Raw genomic sequence first — 24,094 nt, 5'->3', positions numbered from 1 at the left:
CCATAGAGAATGTAGTGAAAGAAGTCCCTTTTTTCCTTTTCTCACAATACAAGAACTCGTGGGCACTCAAGGAAATTAATGAGCAGTCAGTTTAGAACACATAAAAGCAAGTACTTCTTCACCCAATGAGTAATTAACACATGCCACAGGAAGCGGTGGTGGCTGCAAATGTGGACAGCTTCAAGAGGGGGACTGGATAAATATATGGAGTGGAGGTCCATCAGTGGCTATTAGGCACAAGGTATGGATGGAACACTCTGTCTGGCCCCAGTGGTGGACCTCCTGATGGCACCTGGTATTTTTGGCCACTGTATGACACAGAGTGTTGCTGGATGGGCCATTGGCCTGATCCAACATGGCTCCTCTTATGTTCTTATGTCTGAGGCAAGGGATGCTCTGTATCCTTGGTGCCTGGGGGGCCACAGTGGAAGGGCTTCTGGAGTTCTGGCCCCTCTGGTGGCCCTCCTGAGAGCACCTGGGTTTTGGCTACTGTGTGACAGAGTGCTGGACTGGATGGGACACTGGCCTGATCCAACATGGCTTCCCTTGTGTTCTTATGAGGAGGCTGGATAAACATATGGAGCAGAGGTTCATCAGTGGCTATTAGCCACAAGGTATGGATGGAACACTCTGTCCGGGGCAGTGATGGTGCTTGGGGGAGGGGGGGCAACAGTGGGAGAATGTCTGGAGTTTTGGCCACACTGGTGGACCTCCTGATAGCACTGGAGTTTTGACCACTGTGTGACCCAGAGTGTTGGACTGGATGGGCCATTGGCCTGATACAACATTGGCTTCTCTGATGTTCTTATGTCTGGGGCAGTAATGCTCTGTATTCTTGGTGCTTGGGGGGCAACAGTGGGAGGGCTTCTGGAGTTCTGGCCCCGCTGGTGGACCTCCTGATGGTACCTGGGTTTTGGCCAGTCTATAACAGAGTGTTTGACTGGATGGGCCACTGGCCTGATCCAACATGGCTTCTCTTATGTTCTTATGTTAAGACCCCTTTTTACACAAGCGAATGCAAAATAAACAAATGGGTATGCATCAATACAAGTCCGTTGTCAATCAAACCAATTTGTACCAATAATTGTCAGGTGAACCTTCATTTATCAAATCAAATCAATCTTTTTGGAATGAGTCAGCCAAGTATAATTCGCAGAGGTTAACAGGATTCGTCCCTTTTGTTTATTTAACTGCTGCAAAAATAATGTGCTTGACGACTCAGTGCTTCTCACTTCATTCATTCCAGCAATTATTCACGGATCTCCTTACACTAAACTGTATCCCACCTGTGCTCTTCCTCATACCTGTCGATAGGTCTGCCTCTGCCTTATGTGCATTAGGGAAACTCTGGCCTGGACTGGAACACCGGAGAACACTGCCTTGACTCTGTGGACCTCCTAGCTGCCAACCTGAGGCTGTCTTTCTACAGACTGATAGAGTTTAAGTCCTCTCACAGCTGCTCTAACTTAGCACCTAGACATTCTAATAAAGCATGTTATTTACATCACACATCAGCTACATCAACGTTATCTTAAAAAAAAAAAAAACAGACCCTCCAACTCAAATTAGTTGTCATCATTCAAATCTTGGAACTACACAGTGCCTTTAATGCAGTGGCTCAGACAGAGATCCTGAGTTGGAGAAGAAGGTCCCAGGTTCGGTCTCTGACCTTCCTGTCCAAAAACAAGGATCTCAGGTGGTAGCTGCTGGGAAAGATCCTACTGTGCCTCCCACTGACAACCAGAGCAGGCGGCACTGGGTAAGGTGGCCCCAAATTCTGACTCAGCACGGGGCAATTTTGTACATCCACATACAGAGGAAAGAAGAAGAGATCGGATTTATACCCCGCCCTTCACTACCCAAAGGTGTCTCAGAGCAGCTTACAAACTCCTTTCCCTTCTCCTCCCCACAACAGACACCCCTGTGAGGTAGTGGGGCTGAGAGAGCTCTGACAGAAACGGCTCTTTTTCAAGAAGAAGAAGAGATTGGATTTATACCCTGCCCTTCACGACCTGGAGTCTCAGAGCAGCTTACAGACTCCTTTCCCTTCCCCTCCCCACAACAGACACCCTTGTGGGGTAGGTGGGGCTGAGAGAGCTCTTGACAGGAACTGCTCTTTTTCAAGGACAGCTCTTATCAGAACTACGGCTTGCCCAAGTTCATCCAGCCAGGTGCAAGTGGAGGAGTAGGGAATCAAACCCGATTCTCCCAGATTAGAGTCCGCGCACTCAACCACGACACCAAACTGGCAGTTATTTTCTCAACTGTGTTATCATGGGAATGGCCGTTAACACCATATTCCTGCAGACAATGAAAAGTAGGGTCGTGTCTGTGCTACTACCAGGAAGGTAGAGGCCTGGACCCAGCCCAGAAAAAGCCAGACACTCGGGAATTTTACTGAAATCGAGGGGGTGAGTTCACACAGGCATGCTTACCAGCTTGTTACCATGATATAAAGTGATGACCTGAACTAGTCATGACGGGTTAAGGCCACGAACAAGGTGTTCAAGTGGCTGACATGGCCCACAACACTTTTTTAAGGGATGCCGTTCACACATTCAGTAGCAGACCAGAGTGGGTAAGGGCGGTAGCAAGCAGGCAAAGTGTTCCCGGATCCCTTAATTGTGGTTAGGAGATTTGGAACTCCTCCCTCCTCACACACAAAGCTGACCCCCTTCTCCATTCCTCCCCACATTTTTGCAGCTTGCCAAGGTTTCGACGTTAATGCCAATCGTGGTTTGCTCTGAAAAGAGAAGGGATGAAGCAGGGGCTTTGCAGTTGAGGGGGTGTGCGCTTCGGGGACCTTCCTCTTGCCCTGCCTACGCTGGGCTTGTCAAGTCTGTCTGAACCAAAGATGCCCAGTAATATGCATGCCTGTGGGACTCAGCCCTATGGGACACTGATCTCAGTGGAAGCTCTTGGAGAGTTGGCCTGCTTAGAGTCCGAGCCTTCAGCAGCTGTATTTTTAAACACAACCTCAAAGAAACCACTAGAGGCCAACTTTCTCTGGACTCGGCCCATTCCACAGAGACTGCAAATAACAGGAGCGCATTTTTACTTCAGTAGAGCCAGGCCTCTTTCGGGCAAGAGGGTCTTCATGCCTGCCAGTCCCCCTAAGCCTCTGGTCAGTAACTACTTTTACGTAAGAGGGCAGCCCATCCTGGAAACTGCCTGCCAGCCCCCCAGCCCGCCTCTCTTCATTTTGGCAACTGCAGGGAAAACTGCTATTTCTCAGTGGGTCAGGCTTGTACCTGGGCTCATCAGTGGCTGAACCTTGCTCTGTGTCCAGGGTGAAGGAAGGACAAGGGCGGAATGGCGGCCGACAAGGACTTCTGCATATTTTCTTTACTCTGACTTAAGTGGCCTCAGCCCAGCTCCACTGAGTGGATCTTGAAGGGAGACTGCCCTAGGTCTAATGTTTATACTATGTGTAACGATTCCTTGTTTTAAGAGTGTGTGTGTCCCTTTAAATGTTTGGTTGAAGTGTGGTGATAAGCAGACTAGAGTGACTGAGAGAGAGAAATGTGCTGTGATTGGTGGATGACAGTGTGGGGGGAGTTTTTGGAAGGGATCTCTGTGTGTGTGTGTGTCAGTCAGTTATGAAAGTTAGTTATGAAAGTCAGTTGGTATTGTTCAGTCAGGGAGCGTTCAGTTAGTTCTGTGTGGGATCTGAGAGAGAGCAGCATATATCTTCAATAGTGAATCTTTAAAGTTCTTAGAGAAGTTAAATTTACCAAGAGATTAAACTGTGTGGTGGCCTCAGTGAGAGATTCCTGTCAGGGTGGAATCTTAAGGACTGAAACTGACAAGAGTGTGTGATACAGTTGACAAATATATTTACAAGAACCTTATTCCCAGCCAGTTACATAATAACCAACCTCTTATTTTGTTCCTCTTTCAATAAATCCTATTTTATTTAAATATATCCCAGAAGTCATATCAATTCTTCCTCAGGACCACATAGATCCTTGAAAGCCTAGACCCTGGGTCACAATACCAACACCAGAAGCAAAGAGGGGATTTGGAATTTATTAAAATTCCTGGGGGCACCTGAAACTACCTATTTTGTAAACACAAAATATAAATATTAAAAAGAAATACAGTCCTCCCCAATAAGAGGGCGCCATACTATGCAAAGCAAAGAGGGCTGAGGATCAATGGAAAAGTTCATGTGACTTCCAGCTGACCCGCTATCAAATTATACTGAAGGAAAAAGATCTACAAAATGAAATAAATAGTAGTACCAGCGTGCTGCCCTGTAGCCTGTCTAATGCATTATAGATCTGCTTCGGACTTCAGAGGGGAAGAAAAAGCGGAAGGGCAACCTGATATAGTAGTGGTGGGTGCTGGGAGAGCCAGATTGCATCCATCTGTCCATATACTGATGGAACGTTTGCTGAAGAACAGCCTCTGACGAGGGGATAGAGCACTTGTTAAGTATGCAGAAAGTCCCAGTAATGATCCCCAACATTTCCAGTTAAAGGATCTTGTGCAGAAGGTATCAGGCAAGCCCCTGAAGAGGGGCTGCCAGTTAGAGTGGACAATACAGAGGCAGACAGAACAGTAGCTTCATGTATTCATTGGCTGTAAACTTATAAATACGTCTCAACTGTTCAGTTATTTTCCAGGTTTGTGTAGGTTAATAGCCACGAAATTTGGTCCCATCTGCACTGGATGTCGGGTATGTAGACCCGCTTTGAGCATTATGCTCCAAGCAACCTCTCTCCCATACCACCCAGTCCTTCCCAGAAGACAGAAGTTCATTCAAGCCAATTTTTCAACCTGCAATTTTGACTGTGTGCGCCAGGAAATCAATGTGCCTTCTTCCGAATAAATAGCTCCCCTTCACTGACAGCTTTCAAGAAGAGGCTGGACGAATATTTGTCAGGGATGCTTTAGGCTGGTCCTGCATTGGGCAGGGGGTTGGGCTAGATGGTCTGTATGGCCCCTTCCAACTCTATGATTCTATACATTTAGGGCAAAAACACAAACGCAACAGAAGGCTCTGCGCAGGGTAAGGGCAGCAATTGGTTAACTGAGCATTCTGGTAAGTGTCAGTTAACTGCATATTGACTAAGTCAGACATTATCTAATCTCACAATCACTTGACTGATTACCTCTTTGGTATCATCTGAAAAACAAAGTGTGTAATTGATGTAGTTATCTAAAATACAACTGATGTATTTATTTAAAATACTAACATTAACATGCAAGCAAATATTTGAGAATGCAATGATTCTGAGTTTGACATAACAATCTATTCCTACTTATCTCAGTCCCAACAAGTGTGGACTGGCTGAAGATACCTCGGTCTGCTCTTTGGTAAATAGGCAAGCTGTTGCCATTCATTTGGGGAGACGCTATAAATCCAGCCATCACCTGAAAAGAAAGGTGTACAGATTAATGTTATTTTTATAAGAAATTTCCATTGATAATAAATGGCTGCCTAACACAGTCGATTTTGTGTTGAACGTAACGCCAGCAAATAAATATTTGATACAAAAACATCGGGCAACCCCAGCAATGACGGAAAGAACCACTTCAGCTCACTCCCGAGGAGGCACAGAATGTTTGACCCTTTGGGGCTTCCATGGCATCACAATCTGCTTTTGTAATGTTTTTCAATATCAAAAGTCATTCACTATGACCAATGAACCACGGGATCAGAATCATGACAATTTCCCCTATTTTGCCAAGTTTTCAGGTCCATGTGGCCTTCCTAGGCCCTCATGGCTCCTTTGGCATTTGGATTCCTTCAAAGAGACCCTGTGCTTGGTGGAGAATTTCTCGTCATGGGGAGGAGGGACTCGATCTTCCATTCCTGCCTAGAGCTCATGGGAGAAATTCAGGATTCAGGGTTGGCCCATTTGGGAGGAGAAATGATAACTGATCTGAGGAAGGGGGCAGGAAACTGGGGAAACGTACAAAACCTTCCTCTGCAAGAACTCAGTGTGCATTTCCCAGAGTTGCTGTGGGTGCTGGAGTGTAACCCTGAAAAAGTACCAAGCTTGTGTGAATTTGCAGAAATAAAGGCTGGGCTTGTTTTCATAATCAGTATTTTGGAACTGATTGTAGCTTTAGTTGCCTGTGCTTTTACTGCTGCAAAGGTAGACCCAGAAGTTTCACTTTGCAAGTGCAATCTGTTAGACGTGGATAAACAGCGAAAGGAAAAGTCACCCGTTTTGCTTCTATCAACTTTGGCATGGGGATGAGGTGGCTACAGGTTCTCCAAGAATTTTCATTACTGCTGCCTGGCAACTGGTGGGGGGACGTACCAGTGGGGGGGGGGGCCTCACTGGTGACATAATGAAATTGCTGGTGACACCATGACATCACTCCCCATGAGCCCAGAAATGATGTCAACGCATCACCAGGGAACACCAGGGACACTCTGGCATTCAGGCAAAACTCTGTGGTTAAGCCACAGCACAGGGAGTGACATCAGCACATCAGGACACTAACCACATCCCCCCCCCTTTCCCGCCATTTCCCCCCTGCTGGCCAGCCAAGCAATGGCAGAGAAGAGCCCCCTGGGGGCAGGGGATCCCCCATCTTCAGTGGGGCAATGGCAAGCTACACTCTATACATTCGTCAGGGACAAAGTTTAGTTCAAAGTTTTTATTTTTAATTCACTAACCACACCAATTAAGCAATTATAAATTGTACCGCTGCTTGCCCAACAAACTCAATAGAGTTTGGAAAACATACTTACTTAGAGGTACATTGTCTGAACTCAGCCCACCAAACAGGAACAGTTTATCATCTGCTATAGGAGTTAAAGTATGCCATGATCGCTCCCCTGGTTTTTCGCCATTTGTACAAATTCTAGGTAGAAAAGGAAACAAAATACTGAAGGTGTATATCATAAAAAGAAGTAAACAAAAGAATTACTGGGGTGGGAGTTTACCATGATTACAGGAGGCAACTATTTTCTGAAGGTATCATGAATCGGACAATTTGCTTACAATTATCTACTTTCTTCACAAGCTTTATACTTCTCATTGGAACTCTCTGGGAGTTTCTTAGCTGTGGGACTGCAAACAAGACAGCCAGTATGGAAATGAATTTATATAAATCTATGGGGCAGCTACATTCAGTTCTCATTGCCCTATCTCAAAAATGATGTTGTGGCATCAAAGAGCAAGCAAATGACCGAAGCGGCATCTTCTACATCAGCACGAACAAGCCGCGGGGGCAAGTTGGCCCCGCCGGTGATCAGATGCGGAGCTGTGGCGCGACACGGCTCGGCTTCCTCCTCAGAGAGAAAGGCGTCGGTGTGCTCTGTTGCCACCATCTGTGCGCTCCGTTCCAGTGGAGGCAAAAAAGGCGGGAGACAGATTTTCAGAGTCCCCAAGGCGGGGGAAGCAGAGAAGTAACGGAGGTAGAAGGAAATAGAGAACAAGGCAAAAAAGTTTAGGAAAAATGTAAAGAAAGGGGGGTAAGAAGTGCAGAAAAAAGGCATAAGCTAGAGCTGAGCCTACACTATGCTAATGCTGCTACTCCCTATGGAGGCAGGAACAGAACTGAAGGGGCGAGTTATTCCGAAGGCGCCAAAGGGAAGAAGAAAAAAGTGTTTCCTGCCTCCCGATGGGAACAATGGGAATAACCCACAGAGATGTCCTCTGCCGCAGAGGGAGAAGACACAGGGCAATTAGGATGATTTATATGCACGGTGTTGGGAAAGTGGATAAACTACTACCCTTGCTCATAAGCCTATGAAACTGACTGGCAGAAGATTCAGGATGGGCAAAATGAAGTACTTTTTCAGAGAACACAAAATTAATTTACAGAATATGTTGCCTCAAGATGTGGTGTCAGCCACTGGCTTAAATGGTTCCAAAGGGGGATTTAAACATTTGCTCGGGCGTTAGATCTGAGCTTCGGTGACCTGGGCTGAGTCTTTCTCATCTTCCTTTTTCACCAGCAGCTCCCTGTGCCCCTCAAAAAGCTGTGGCAGAGAGTAGGGGCACGGGAGTGGCAGAGGGAACTGAATGACCTTCCCCCCTTCTCACCAGCAACGATGGACCACCCAACAGAGAAACAAACCCAAGAACCAAACAGGGAGAACAATGTTGTCCCCATATAGAAGAAGAAGAAGAAGAGATTGGATTTATTCCCCGCCCTTCACTACCCAAAGGAGTCTCAGAGTGGCTTACAAACTCCTTTCCCTTCCCCTCCCCACAGCAGACACCCTGTGAGGTAGGTGGGGCTGAGAGAGCTCTGACAGAAACTGCTCTTTTTCAAGAACAGCTGTTATCAGAACTATGGCTTGCCCAAGGTCATCCAGCCAGGTGCAAGTGGAGGAGTGGGGAATCAAACCCAATTCTCCCAGATTAGAGTCCGCGCACTTAACCACTACACAAAACTGGCTCTCCACTAAAGCAATACTGTTACAGGACCCAAAAAAATCAGGTACGCCATCTTGAGCTCATCCACTCGCACCTCATCCAGCTTAACATCGGATCTGCCAACAATGCTGCTCCACTGTCCACAAAGGACAAGTCGGTCAGTCCCAATGGGAGAGAATAAACAAACACAAATCTAACACCAGAAACTACAAGATTCAGAAACGAGTGGGAGGGAATGTTTTAATCTTCCTGGGCATCCTGTTGCAGATCTGTTCTACCCTCCCTCCAAAAGAGGGGCAGAGGGGAACGGGGATATGCAATGCAAAAGTGCTGAATGAGAACTCATCAAAAAATTAAATGCTGTCTTTCATCCTGGCTTAAACTTTAACTGGTGTTTCCTAACGTGATGAATCACACCCTTTGCTGAGGTCAATTTTCTTATGCTTTAGACTATTTCTTTCTTGTAGTTGCTGTTTATCCTACTTTATTACACTTTCACTTACCGGTTCTCCTTGGGAGAGACTGGAACCTCTTTCCTCTCTCGTCATCCTTTATGTGTAACAACCTGATCCAGTAGAACAAAGTTTGAGTCCAGTGGCACCTTGAAGACCAACAAAGTTTAATTCTGACAGGGCTATTTTTGGGCAGGAACACACAGGAATGGAATTCCGTCTGGCTCCCAAGTTGGCCACGCCCAGCAGGAACTCATTAGCATAATAGGCCACACCCAACAGCAGAAACTCATTAGGACTGGCTACATTAGGGGTGTGTGGCCTGACATGCAAAGGAGTTCCTGCTACAAAAAAGCCCTGGGTTTTGACAACAAACAAGGTGAACAGAATAACAAGCAAAAGGTGGGTGTGGCTGGATGAGCACACTTCTGGTAACATGGGGGTGTGGCCTAATGTGCTAATGAGCTGTGCTGTCAGGGGTGTGGCCCAATATGCTAATGAGTTCCTGCTGTTGGGTGTGGCCTATTATGCTAATGAGTTCCTGCTGGGCTTTTTCTACAAAAGAGCCCTGATTCTGGATATAAGCTTTTGTGTGCATGCACACTTCTAGCTTATTCCCAGAATTAAACTTTGTTGGTCTTCAAGGTGCCACTGGACTCAAACTTTGTTCTGTTGCTTCAGACCAACAGGGCTACCCACCTGAATCAACCTAATCCAGTTGCTCAAGAGCAACATCTGGCTTTTGACATGATTCCTGTGGCTCTGCTGACCACTGTTCCCCACTGGGGCACCTGCCCCATGTTTCTGAAAAGGGGGCAAGGCTCTTCTTATGCATACTCTTGGGAGACATGAAAATCCCAGCTTCGGCATTTATCTGGGCACTCACCTTCCTCCAAAACAAGCTTAGAGGACTTCATAGTGGCAGACAGAGGATGGCTCGCTTTTTTCAGCATAGCAGAATCATAGAGTTGGAAGGGACCTCCAGGGTCATCTAGTCCAACCCCCTGCACAAGGCAGGAAATTCACAAATACCTCCCCCTCCACACCCCCAGTGACCCTTGTTCCATGCCCAGAAGATGACAAAAACCCTCCAGGATCCCCAGCCAAACTGGCCTGGAGAAAAATAGCTTCCTGACCACAAAGTGGCCATCAGCATTTCCTTGGGCATGTAAGAAAGGGCCACGGGAACTAAGCACTGATTCCACCTTTCCTGCCCTCCCTCTCACGATCTGCCTAAGTTCACAGAATCAGCATTGGTGTCAGATGGCCATCTCGCCTCTGTTTAAATTGCAACAGACCTTGTAATTAAATTTCCCCAGAGAAGGACTACTTTTGTGAAAATGATGAGATGGGGTAGGAGACCTGAACTTCTGTAGGTGTGCCTAAACAGCAAACGCAATAAAGGAAGCCACGGTCTTCAGTTTGCAAGGCTGCTGTGAGTGTGTTAAGTGCCGTCAAGCGGCTTCTGACTTATGGAGAATCATGGAGACTCGTTAATTCACAGGGTCACCATATGTCAAAAGAGAAGAAGAAAAAGAAGAAGAGATTGGATTAATACACAGCCCTTCACTACCTAAAGGAGTCTCAGAGCGGCTTACAAACTCCATCCCCTTCCCCTCCCCACAACAGACACCCTGTGACTGTTCCCTCTAAGCTGTGGGATCTTGTGAGCAAAAATTCTACTTTGTGAGCAACTGGGATTAAAGTTGTGAGCGAGCGATTTGACTGCTGCAGAAATTAGGTTGCTTGGAGCCATCCTTCCTGGGCTAAGACAAAAATGTGTGAGCTGGAGGCTAAAGAACTGTGAGCTTGCTCACACTAACTCAGCTTAGAGGGAACAGTGCCTGTGAGGTAGGTGGGGCTGAGAGAACTCTGACAGAAACTGCTCTTTTTCAAGAACAGCTCTGGAAGAACGTATGGCTTACCCGAGGTCATCCAGCAGGTGCAAGTGGAAGAGTGGGGAATCAAACCCGGTTCTCCCAGATTAGAGTCTGCACACTTAACCACGACACCAAACTGGCTCTCAAAAGCAACTTGATAGCAATATAACACACATATACACAAAGTCTAGAACAATCAAATAAGGGAAGGCAACTCTCTGTTAAGAGAGTTTCTTCCTTTAAAATATTCTCGGTTTGATTTTAAAAAAAAGTTAAAACCACTTTTTCCCAAAGTGAGAATACTTATAACGACAGCAATAGATACAATAGTTGCAAGAGTCGTCAAACTAAGATTTCAGTGCAATATAAGGAAGTTTCCTTTTATGTCATCTCATTGCTTACTGCCCTAAAGAAAACTGCATCACATCACAGCCCTTTTATGAGTGCAGCTGAGAGCAATTTCATAAACACAAACCCACTCAACAGAAATGTAAAAATCACATCACATATTCCAGGTTGAATTAGAAATGCTGAAACCAGAGAAGAAAGTGATATGGGGGGAAATAACTTACTTTCCTGACCAAGCCCAGGTATCCAAGTTCAGAGAATGTAAATCGTTCATCCTTGTTTGCTGTTTTTAAAGAAACAGAACAGAGTGTGTGAGGATGATGTTGAAAGAAAATAATGATTTCAGCACAGCAACCGGACAGCTCCCCAGAGGGCAGGAGGGGACTGCAGTGTCCATATGCAGGACACAACAGCCAACCGTATCAGTCACTCATTCGTTCACTGCATTCATTTGCTGCCTTGCTCCCCAGTGAAGACCCAAAGAAGATTACACTGGTTTCCACTCCTCCAATTTATCCTCACAACAACCCTATGAAGAAGGCTAGGCTGAGAGAGTATGATTAGCCCAAGGTCACCTAGTGAGCTTTCATGGCAGAGTGGGGAGTCCAACCTGGGTCTCCTAGGTTGCGGTCACACGCGCCATATAAAACGGGGGGTGGGGGCGGTTTGGCTATTTCCTCCAGAGGAATTTGACCCACAGTTGCACGGTCACACCTCCCTTTGAAGCTGCGGGCGCAGTCTGTCGGTGCGTGATCAGCCGCAACTGTCGGTGAGTCGGGTTTTTTGTGCCATATTCACCCCCCATGCGCATAAGCAAGGAATCAACGAATCGCACCTCCGCACTGAGGGCTCCCTATGGAGTTTGCGATGATGCGCATACTGAGAAGGGGGGGGGGAAACAACAGCACGGAATTGGGATGGCCTGATCAGACCATCTTGACGGCATGAGAGCGTGCTGGAGCGATCAGACACGGGAAAGTCCATCCCTAGCCCGTCGCAACCTGTTTACTACCGGATTTCCCCCAGTGTCTTTTAACTCCACTTCTGCAGCGGAGCAGAACGGGTTGCCGACGGCTGCAGGGCGCTTCCCAGAAGTTGTCGTCTGATCCCGCCCTTTAAATCCGCCTGGCATTCGCACCTATGTCAGGTCTAATTGTGCGTCTGATCGCAGCCCTAGAGCCTAGTCTGACAATAACCATTATACCAGGCTGGCTCTCTGTCATGCAGGGTGCAAGATGCTGTGCCTGGACAGGTACGGAGCTGGTTCAGGGAAACATAAACAGGAGACAGGAACAGAGCTCTAATGCACGTGTGCCCCAGAAAAGGAGAAGGAGAAAGGGAGGAGATTCATCCATGCCCAGTGGCTACATTTACACTGGGAACGATCACACTTTGAATTTTAAAAAGACTAACCAAAACCCGTCCTCCAAAGACGTAGCCCTTATTTCCCAGGACGGCACACGAATGAGCCGCTCGGGGCTGAGGTGGATCTCCGTGCTGCAAGCGAAGACAAAAGAATACAAAATAATTCCAAAGATTTGTGCAAATTCGAGAAGCTAAAGGAGAAAGCGCAAGGTTATGTATGGAAGACAACCTGATTGTTAAATAAAACACGACGGCCAGAAAAGGGCGGTTTCATAACCATGACAAGAATTTAGCCAAGATTTCAATATGACACTTACTTTAATTGTGGGCTGATACCAAGTTTGTAGACTTGTATCAAAGACATGGACATCGTTGTGCCAACCCCAGTATATCTGGCCCTCCTAAAGATCAGGAACCATATAGAGAAGAACAGAAGAGAAGAATGAAAGCATCTGTAATATTCCAGCAAACATGGAATGGTGCGACTTCATCTGGAGTACTGTGTACAGTTCTGGTCACCACACCTCAGAAAGGATATTTTAGCATTGGAAAAAGTGCAGAAAAGGGCAACTAGAACGATCAAAGGGTTGGAACACTGTCTCCATGAAGAAAGGTTAAAGCGCTTGGGGCTCTTTAGCTTGGAGAAACGACGGCTGAGGGGTGACATGATCGAGCTTGATTATGCATGGGATAGAGCAGGTAGAGAAAGAGGTACTTTTCTCCCTTTCTCACAATACAAGAACTCAAGTGGGCACTCAATGAAACTGCTGAGCAGTCGGGTTAGAACAGATAAAAGGAAGCCCTTCTTCACCCAAAGAGTGATTAACACGTGGAATTCACTGCCACAGGAGTTGGTGGTGGCTACAAGCACGGATGGCTTCAAGAGGGAACTGGATAAACATCTGGAGCAGAGGTCCATCAGTGGCTATTAGCCACAAGGTATCGATAGGAACTCTCAGGCTGGGGCAAGGGATGCTCTGTATTCTTGGTGCTTGGGGGGGGCAACAGTGGGAGGGCTTCTAGTGTCCTAGCCCCACTGCTGGACCACCTGATGGCACCAGGTACTTTTGGCCACTGTGTGACACAGAGTGTTGGACTAGATGGGCCTTTGGCCTGATCCAACATTGGCTTCTCTTATGTTCTTATGTTATAAGGGTCCTTTCTATTTGAAAATATGGTGTCCCTTACCCAGAATGCGTCATGGACATCAAAGCAGTCACTCAGCTCATTATGCTTCCTGCAGCCATAACCTCCAAAATATATTAGCCTGAAAAGATTAGAATACAAATTAACTCTTTGCCATTGAGACTACTGAAGTGCAATCCTAGGCCGAGGTAGACTCTTCAAAGCCCACTGAAGTCTATCGGCCACTTAGGACTGCACTGTTGGTCTTTTAGTTCTGTCTTCATCCCAGTGGGGTTCTTGGAATCTGTTTATGTCATCAGTGCTCTTAGGAAATCAGCAGGGGGGAAATTAAATTCCGCCTTGAATCACCCATGAGTCAGGGAACGTTACAGGCATTTGACAATGCGTTCACATTACCAAAAGCTATAAAACTAGCCGCTGTTACCATCCCCATACCTTGTGCACAAATTAAGGACAGCGAGAGTCCAATGTTATGAGTGAGAAGCACAGGTAAAATTAGGATAACTGACCCAGGACATGAAGACACAAAGAATTAAGAACTCTGGGGGCCTAATCAGTCAGTCTGTCGACCAGCTAACGCCACCTCCCCGTTTGTGAAATCACCCATGACAATTACCTGTCTTTATACACCCAGCAGGCAAGTTTGTCACGTGGTGTAGGAGGCTGACCATTAAAGTCTGAGAGTTTTTTCCACAAATAGGCTCCATTCCTTGTTCGCAAATTAACATAATAGAGCTTAAAAGGAAATTAGAACACTTTCAACACAGAGCAATATTCCAGGAAAAAAATTAAGCGCTGATTGGCAACGGTGGCGACAGGAGAGAACAAGCAGTGATACTCATTCCATTTTTTTTAAAAAAAAGAGAAAACCCTTAAACGCTCTGATCTCCAGTCTATAAATGCCAATAACTAGCAGGAAATCTGCTTTCATTACGGAGGCCATTTGTATTTTACTTAGAGTGTGATCCACACTGCCTTTGAATTAAGGCCAAGGTGAGTTTTCTCACTCATGAAAATGCCTTTGACTGCAATTCAGGCCAAGCGAAGTGGAGCTGGCTGCAGTTTCAAGGCCAAAGCTCAGCCAGAGATCGGTGCCAGACCAGTTTGCACCAAAATCCACCCTTGGCAGACACCCAGAGGACCAGATCTATTAATTACAACAGGGACTAAGCTGTTTTATACTTGAGTATCCTGGTTTGAACTGTGGCTGGTAACTGGCTACTGGTCACAGCATTTCACAACGGTAGCCCTAATTCCTGGGAGTCAAAATGAAGAAGCAAACCATTTAACCATACATTTGGCTACAACATTGATAGGAATTAATGATTGCTACATCCTGTCATGAACGGTTGCAGAAACAGTCACAGCATTTTGGCACTGTATTCTCCCACATCAACAGCACCCCTGCCGTCAACAAGGTTAATTTTAAACAGCAGGCAAACACATTGGACGTAAAATCCATATGGGTATGAATGCAGCTAGAAGCAGTGCAGAAGCGGTGTCCGTGGGTTGCAATCGTAGGGCAGGATTCAAAGAAATGAGGCTGAGGACATGTTACTTCCCTAATTTCATTATTCCTTCCTCCTCCCTGCCCCCTGCAACAGCAGTAATGTAATATGACACAGGGGAGGGGTTTATGTAAGATCCTACAAGATGTACTGAAGCAGCTGGGGACACCTAAAGTGATACACATTTAAAGTGGTGGAGACCCAGGTTCACATCTCTACACTGCCCAAAAGCTCAATGGGTGACCTGGATTGGATTTATGCCCCGTCCTTCACTACCCGAAGGATTATCAGAGCGGCTTACAATCTCCTTTCCCTCCCCCTCCCCATGACAGACACCCTGTGAGGTAGGTGGGGCTGAGAGAGCTCTCTGGAGGACTGCTTGTGAGAGAACAGCTCTGAAAGAACTTATGACTGACCCAAGGTCACACCAAGCAGCTGCATGTGGAAGGGTGGGGAAATCAAACCCAGTTCTCACAGATTCGGGTCCACACTCTTAATCACTACACCACACTGTCTCTCTCTCTCTGTCACTCTCCCTCAGCCTAAACTCCCCCACAGTGTTGGTGTAGGGTAAAATGAGGAAGCGAGAACATATACCCTGCCTCCAGCTCTATGGAGGAAGGGAAAAATACAAATGAGGCAGATCATAGATAAAAGTAGCTCTTCGGATCCCAGCCACCGTATTTTAAACTATTTGATAAGTAAAACCAATACCTTACTATTAAGATTAGTTTGACTGAGAAATCTTAATAGTAAGGTATCGGTTTCATGAGTGAGTTATTTCATCCTCAGTAGGTTGTTACGATATGTCCAGAAAACTAAAGGGACCCAGTACCCGATTGCTGTATCCTTTGTCATCAAAGCCACCGAAGAGGTACAGCTGCCCATTGATGCAAGCCCCACAGCTCCCAGACATCGAGGGAGGTAAATCCCCTTCCATTAGATGCATTGACCTGAAATTGAGCAAACACAAGACATCCCATAATCTTGCTCAGAGAGAAAGGGAAAAAAACTGTAATTACTTCAGCAAATCCTTAAAGACTAACAACATTTTCCAGGGTATAAACTTTCGTGAGTCAAAGTTAGGTGTACATAAATATCACCCCAAAAGATATATATCACTGGGAGCTGATTCAGTGCAAATGGATTAACCAGTTAAGGAAACAATTTGCACAAATACAAATTAAAACAATGCCTACAATATCTGTTGTGTCCATCAAATAAAACAGATTCGTGAGAAAGAGAAATACATGGGTTAATTTATCAACTAATTCTATAAAGTTCACAAAAACAAATTGGGCAAGAAAGGTGGCGTTAAAAATGGATTTCTAAAATGTATCCTGGATGTGGTGATGAATCTTATAGCCAAGTCCATATGGAAGTTGGGAGCAAGCTAATTCCCAGATCACTTCTTCTTATTGTACTGCTGTAAGAGTAAAGGTTTCCCTTGCTCATGGAATTAATGTGATCCTGGTCCTGGATTTCAGAATAGCCAAAAATATGAAAGGGAGGTTCTGCCCCAAAGCTATTGCATTTGATTACAAAAATTTTACAGTGTAGACTTGTGTGTCTAAATACTACCCCCCCTTCATTTTTTTCCAGGAGGAAAGGTGGATGATTTGTTGTTGTTCAGTCGCACAGTCGAGTCCGACTCTTCGCGACCCCATGGACCAGCTCCCGCCAGGCCCTCCTGTCTTCCGCTGTCCTCTGAAGTTGGCTCAATTTCATGTTCGTGGATGATACAATTATTTTAAATAAGCAAACCAACCAATTTTGCCAGTGACCTCAAATATAAACAGCGGCATTTAAATGTAACCACTGTGATGGCTGGATTCTGGCATGTCTACAAGCAAAGGTCAAAGCGAAACTGACGGTCGTTCCATGAGGAAGCTGCCCGGGAACCCAGCATGGTATTGGACCCGACTTCAGAAAAATCCTTTGTGTAAATATGTCCTCGGCTCTTTCGAGCTGTCTTTGGATTGTTCCTAGGGTCACCATAGCCTGCGTCTATCAGACCTTCGTTCTCAGCCTAGGTGGGAGGTGTGTGCTATGTGCCATCAAGCTGCCCTATGAATTTATGACCTCCAAAATGTCCTCTTGTTAACAGCCTTGCCCAGGTCTTTCAAACTGAAGGCTGTGGCTTCCATCCATCTCCTGTTGGGCCTTCCTCTGCTCCTGCTGCTTTCAGCTTTTCCTAGCATCTTTGTATCTCCCAGTGGGTCTTGTCTTCTCGTAATGCGACCAAAGTAAGATAGCCTCAGTTGAGTCATTTGAACTCTCAGGGAGAGCTCAGGCTCTTACTGCAGTCGGTGGGAGTTGGTGTTCTATTTCACCATTGCCTGTCACCGCAGGAAACAGATGAATAATTGTGACCCTCTCACCAAGCATTATGTTAGGTGTGGAATTTAGGACCAGGTTTCTTAGGCTCACAGTTCTTAGTTTAATAATAATAATTATTATTATTAAATCTGGGGAACGGGGACACAACTGCTGTGGATGGAGATAATAGGTACTAAAGGTGCCTTAAAAGTGGGAGTGTACCATCGCCCCTTGATCAAAGTCATGAGGCAGATCTTGAGATAGAGAGCAAAATAACTAAAGTGGAATACATTGTCATACTGGGTGACTTCAACTACCCTCATATTGACAGGGCAAATTTGAGCTCAAGTCATGCCATGGAAATGAGGTTTCTAGACATCATAAATGACTGCGCATTGGAGCAGCTGGTGACAAAATCTGTGACAGATACTCTAACATCTCACTAGGGCAAGAGCTCCACCTAGACTGAACCATTAGACTGACCCATTTATTTCCATTCCACATTGGGCCATCCTGGCAAACTTAATCCCTTCTGGACAAAGGACAATCCAGTTTGGACCAGACCACCTACTTGTCATGGAAGCTCAGAGCAATTACCAGATGCTTGATAAAGGCGGGACTATATTTTATATTGCTCTGATTGGTAACAGGAGCCTCTGACATCAGAGATGTGGATTTGCGTGAGATTGGAGAAATAAGCTTGACATTCTTAGAAAGGAGGCTGGTTTAGGTCCAATTCCATTTACCATAAATATCTGGACATTTTGGATTTTCCCTTGTCTTCTATTTTCATCCTTCAGGGGAAACTGAGTCCATGGGAAATGACCCCTTCAGCTTCTTGTTACTGCAAGGAATTCTGCACATGCTCTAAGGAACATCTCAGTTTTGTAAAGTTGGCCTCTGTGAGAGACAGGATGCTGGACTAGATGGGACCACCTGTCTGATCCAGAAAGGCTCTCCTTACGTTCTTAAAAGCAATTGTTACAGCTTCTAAAGCTATTAATACAAAAACCTTGTAAAAAAAATTCAGTTGTATCTAAAGAGGCTTACCATAATCCACTGTCAATGTCATAGATCCAGAGCTCATCGTTGGGAAGGTAAACTTCATTTTCTTCAATTGACTAGCCCCCCCCAAAAAGGCATATAAACATTTCATCAGTAATATTCGCAAATTCATTCCCTATAGACATTTTCATATCTTTTTCATTTCATATTCAAGTGGCGATCTGGATTGCCAAAAGAACTGCAAAAATATAGTGCATACAAGGCATCATATCTCCTTTCATCAATGAGCTTTGCTGGCCACCTAAGACCCACCAGGGTACCTGGGAGGGCGGAGAATAAAATTTGGCTTATCAGAAGTAGGTACAGGAAAGAGCATCATAGAAACAAGGCTATCAGAAACACTATTATGTGTGCGTAATAATACATATATAATGGTATTTATCTTGAAGCACTGTGCGAAGACAATGATCGTTAAAAAGAACTCCAATGGATGACAAACACTTAAGCAGGAAAATGTGCCATTGTTACTGGGCTGGACCTGGACAACACACAGGACACACAGCAGGGTTTTTTTACAAATTACTTTTGGGGAAACTCCAACTGAGCTGATTAGGACTTACTTCTGAGTAAGCAGGCACAGGCACAGGGTGCATAATGTAAAATGGGGACAACGACCTTACACCCCTTCGGGAGCTGTTTCCATTTCCATTCCCAACACTCAGGATGGCGTCTGAGAATTCTACTAGCCACTGGCTGTGGTCATAGGCCTTAATGGGACTGGGGCCAAGGGTTATTTTGAGTTACCAAAGCTAGGGTTGCCAACTTCAAGATGGGGTGTGTGTGTAGAGATCCTTTAGAATTATACCTGATCCCCAGAGTACAAAGACCAGTCCCCCTGGAGGAAAACGGCTGCTTCGGAGGGTGGATTATATGGCATTATACCTCACTAAGGTCCCTCCCCTCCCCAACTCTGTCCTCCCCAGGCTCCACCACAAAATCTCCAGGAATTTCTCAGTACGGCCTTTTTGGCTACTCAAAGGTGACCCCCTCCCTTCACCGGCAGAAAAGCTGCTTGGATCCAACTTCAGCCTTGTAAAGAAACACATGACGGGGGTAGGGTTGCCAGCCTCCAGGTGGGGCCTGGAGAATTGCAAATGATGTCCAGGCTGGTTTGGAGGGTGAACTCTACTGCAGTATACCCTGCTAAGGCCCCACCTGTCCCCAAGCTCCTCTCCAAACCTCCAGGGACTTCCCAACCCTGGAGCTAGCAACCCTACGTCTGAGGCATGAAGACTGACATAAGATCCATCAGTTTTCACATGTGCACTTTTTATTTCTTTCTTGTTGTGCTCCTGTACATCTAATAGATGGGTAGATGAGACGATTTAGGTTATCTAAAGCATTTCCCTCCATTCCTACCCTACTTGCCAGGCAGAGAGAGAGAGTCAACACATGAGGCTTTTGACAGTGTGAGGATAAAGTTATGGGGAGTACACATCTGATTTAGCATGGCGGCTTGTCATGTGCTTCCTCTGGCTGAGAGAGGAGTTTTATTTATTTCAGTCATTTATAGTCCTCCTTTCTCACTTGGAGTCAAGGTGGATGACCCAGAGCGAGTCAATACAATCAACGGGAGGGGACATTCAGTGAACAATGCAAATATTTATTTGTTTGTTTATTTATTTATTATTTGCATTTATATCCCGCCCATTCCGTGGGCAGGCTCAGGGCGGGTAACATCATTAGAATAAATACAATTTCAGTTTAAAACATTAAACCACGATAAAACATGATAACAATTCAAACAATGGGTGCTGCTTGGAACAGCGTCAGTTGGCTATAAAGTCCTGCCCCGATGGTACAATGAGTTAAAGGCCAGTTGTCGGTGGTCAGTAGACAGGTGACAGACGGGTGACGGCCACCTCAGGGAGGCCATAGATGGGCACATAAGAAAACAAGAGAAGCCATGTTGGATCAGGCCAATGGCCCATCTAGTCCAACATTCTGTCACACAGTGGCCAAAAATACCAGGTGCCCTCAGGAGGTCCAGCAGTGGGGCCAAAGGCCTGGCGGAACACCTCCATCTTGCCCGCCCTGTGGAATTGAAGGAGATCCCGCAGGGCCCTGGTCTCAACAGGGAGCATGTTCCACCAGGCTGGGGCCAGGACAGAGAAAGCCCTGGCCCTGGTTGAGGCAAGACGGGTGTCCTTTGGGCCAGGAGTTAGGGTTGTAGAACCAACCAGAAGTCTAAAAACAGAGCTGAAGCAACACATAAGTATTAACATGACACATTAAATGACGCAAAAATTACAGAGTGGGCTCCAACATACAGCAAGCTATACCCAGTAGCAGAGGTCATTTCAGGGGGGATCGCAGTTCCCCCGGGTGAGGTACGGGGGTGGGGCACATGATGAAGCCCCGCCCCCTGCTTCCGGCTGCCCCGCTTCCGGCCCTCATTCAGCCAGGAGGAGGCAGGAGAAGAGGGAGGGTAAGTTGCTTCCTCCCTGCCTCTCCCCACCCCTGCCTGCCTGGGACCAGGGAGGGCCTTTGCGGGGCTTCCTTGCACTCCCACCGGCCTTGCAGGTCCACCGCAGGGCCCCTCATGGGGCTCGGCAGTGGAGCTGCAAGGCCGGCGGGGGCGGCTGGGACCGTTGGGGGCGGGGTGTGTGGCCTTATGACACACTTCCGGTGATATCAGGGGGTGTGGCCTTATGATACACTTCTGGTGATGTCAGGGGGTATGGCGTATGCTAATGAGTTCCCCTAGCTCTTTTTCTACAAAATGACCCCTGCCCAGTAGTATAGACCACTTAGGGTAGCCAGTCCCTGGGTTGGGAAATACTTGGAGATGTTTGAGGTGGAGCTTGGGGAGGGAGGAGTTTGGGAAGGACCTCCCTGGGTGATAGGACTGCCAGCTCCAGTTTGGGAAATACCTGGAGACTTTGGGGATGGAGCCTGAGGAAGGCAGGGTATGGGGCAGGGAGGGACTTCAATGGGGCACAGTGCCATATGGCTGACCACCCAAAGCAGCCATTTTCTCCAGGGGAACCGATCTCTGTCGCCTGAAGATCAGTTGCAATCCTGGGAGATCTCCAGCCTCCAGGTTGTTATAAATATCATAGAGTCCACCTTCCAAAGCAGCCAATTTCTCCAGGGGAACTGATCTCTGTCATCTGGCGGTCCATTGTAATTGCAGCCTGGAAGTTGGCATCCCTAACCTGATATAATCTAGCCCAGGCCCTAGTCCGACACCCCTAATCATTACATCACAATGCGTTCTGCGCTCAAGAAACTTTCTCAGCCTCAAACACAGACTTTGAACTGAACTTAACCTAGAGTAACCAGAGGTCCTCTTTTTAGAGGACATGTCCTCCTATTTTGGCATCCATCCTCTTTTGGACTCTTTTTTTAAAAAAAAAAACCCGAGGAAAATGTCCTCTTTTGGGGGTTGGAAGGTTTGGGATATTCCTAGTTAATAGCAATTATCACAGTTTAAATAGGCTATTTCAAATGAGATTTGTCACAGATGACTTCCCCACCACTGAAGGAGAAAGGCTATTTAAAATGAGATTTGTCACAGGGATCACTTGTTTGAAGTAGTCAGTTGGGAAAATTTTTTGCTTTTCAAAATATGGTAACCCTACTTAAACCAGATACAGGTGGGCATTCGTGCTGGACTGAAGCAACAGAACAAAGTTTGAGTCCAGTGGCACTTTTAAGACCAACAAAGCTTCATTCTGGGTATAAGCTGTCCTATCCATGCACACTTCTTCAGATGTCCTCTTCAGCTATCTGAAAAACAGTGCATGCACACAAAAACCTATACCCAGGATTAAACTTTGTTGGTCTTAAAGGTTCCACTGGATTCGGACTTTGTTCACTTACAAAGACAGATCCAGGTGAGCAGCTGTTAGACTGAAGTAGCAAAACAAACTTGGAACTCTCAAGAGAGAAAGGAAGTTTTCAATCTGTATAGTGAAAACTCATGAACTGTCAAACATTTTAAAAAGAATTTTGTCAGAAGTAGAGATTGGATTTATACCCCACCCTTCACTACCCAAAGGAGTCTCAGAGCGGTTTACAAACTCCTTTCCCTTCCCCTCCCCACCACAGACACCAAGTGGGGCTGAGAGAACTCTGGCAGAAACTGCACTTTTTCAAGAACAGCTCTTGTCAGAACTACGGCTTGCCCAAGGTCATCCAGCAGGTGCAAGTGGAGGAGTGGGGAATCAAATCCGGTTCTCCCAGATTAGAGTCCGGCCACTTCACCACGACACCAAACTGGCTCTACACCAAACTGGCTCTACACCAAACTCTGTTCCAGCACATTCCCCCAGGGAAAAAAGCCCTGATTCTCAGTATAAGCTATCCTGTGGATGTGCACTTTTTCAGATATGGAAGTGTGCATGCATACCTTGAATAAAAAATTGTTGGGCTTCCATTAATATTTAAAGAATCAATAAGAATAAAATTCAGATTTAGATAAACAATTAAGACAATGTTTTAGGTTTTTAGCACAGAAATTTGTTCAACTGTTAAAGACGTGCTGTCTTGTATCCTTAATATATGATTACTAATTCTAGAGTTTTTGTTTATTACTTAATAGAATCTAACCCAAAATTCTGTAAAACTGCTTTATTAATTTATCACTTAATTTTTTAAAATCATATTGTACTGCTGGTCGCTCACTGTTGCAATAAAACTGATTGACTGATGCTTTGTTCATTGTCTGTATATTTGAATTATGCAATGCATTTGGTAATAGATTGGATTCTACTTGTTGTAGACGACAATTCATAGTATTTAACAAACCTGTGGAATCTATATTTCCCCCCCTCCCCTTTTTCCCTTCTGTATCCCAGCTTTATTTTCCTTTGAGAAAATAATAAAAAAATAATTTTAAAAAAACCGTTGGGCTTAAAGGGTGGTGCCCCCCAACTCAAACTCCGTTTTGTTCCCCCTTTTGACACCACTAATTAATATCTAAAGCCACGGGGGGGGGGAGGAAGAGGCAGGCTGACCGTTGGGTCTCGAGCGCGCCCCGCCCCGCAGCCAATCAGCGTCCGCCTCGAGGGAAGCCTCCGCCCCTCTCCCCTCCCCTCCCTCCGCTTCGGTCCCTCCTGAGGCGAGAGCGAAAAAGTCCGTCAGTCTCTCAGGCGGCCTGAGGAGAGGAGGCGGCGGGCGGGCCTCCCCGCTCGACTCCCTCTCCGGTCCGCCTCCCTTACCACGTATCCTCCCCACACGTAAAGGCAGCTCCCGTCCACCACGGCGCAGTGCCCGCTCCGTTCCTCGGCCACGCAGAGTGGGGCGGGAGGAGAGGGAGCGCCGGCCGCCATCTTGGCGGGAGGGGTGGGCGAGATCCCGGCGGCCGTCGCCTCGGCAACCGCGCGTCGCCGCGCTTCCGAGTCCGGCCGCGAAGGCTCTTCTCGCGCTGCTCAGACAGAGGGACGGGATGGCGGGGAGAAGCCTTCTCTCCCCCCCCTCTTTTTAGCGCGGGTGGCCTGGTCGCCTCAGGGCTGTCGGGAGGACGAGGGGCCGTTCGCGCCACACACGCGCCTGCCTCCCACGGCCCGCTTCAGACGCACAGAAGTACGGGCGGGAGATAGGGCGGGTCGCACCACAACGAGGGAGAGGGGAGGCGCGTTCTCGGGAAGTACGGCTGCGACCGAGACCACCCCCCCCCCCCCCCCCCCCCCCCAAAGGGCCGGGGGGGGGGCCCCCCC

General features: G+C 46.7%; 1 protein-coding gene across 1 annotated transcript in view; it reads right to left on the bottom strand.

The window, feature by feature from the left end:
• Nucleotides 1-23,975, bottom strand: part of KLHDC1 (kelch domain containing 1) — a 27,693-nt gene extending 3,718 nt beyond the window's left edge. The window contains exons 1-10 of the mRNA XM_015425609.1: nt 23,597-23,975; nt 18,417-18,487; nt 15,883-16,000; nt 14,156-14,274; nt 13,582-13,660; nt 12,711-12,794; nt 12,442-12,525; nt 11,253-11,311; nt 6,713-6,825; nt 5,307-5,379 (exon numbers count right to left, since the gene is read on the bottom strand). Coding sequence (XP_015281095.1) covers nt 5,307-5,379; nt 6,713-6,825; nt 11,253-11,311; nt 12,442-12,525; nt 12,711-12,794; nt 13,582-13,660; nt 14,156-14,274; nt 15,883-16,000; nt 18,417-18,487; nt 23,597-23,707 — 911 coding nt within the window. The 5' untranslated portion in view covers nt 23,708-23,975. The remainder of the gene's footprint in view (nt 1-5,306; nt 5,380-6,712; nt 6,826-11,252; nt 11,312-12,441; nt 12,526-12,710; nt 12,795-13,581; nt 13,661-14,155; nt 14,275-15,882; nt 16,001-18,416; nt 18,488-23,596) is intronic.
• Nucleotides 23,976-24,094: the final 119 nt, after the last annotated feature.

Source organism: Gekko japonicus, unplaced genomic scaffold, assembly GCF_001447785.1.
Source record: "Gekko japonicus isolate JY-2015 unplaced genomic scaffold, Gekko_japonicus_V1.1 scaffold961, whole genome shotgun sequence".
Taxonomy (NCBI): Eukaryota; Metazoa; Chordata; class Lepidosauria; order Squamata; family Gekkonidae; genus Gekko; species Gekko japonicus.
This window is presented reverse-complemented; position numbering and strand designations above follow the sequence as displayed.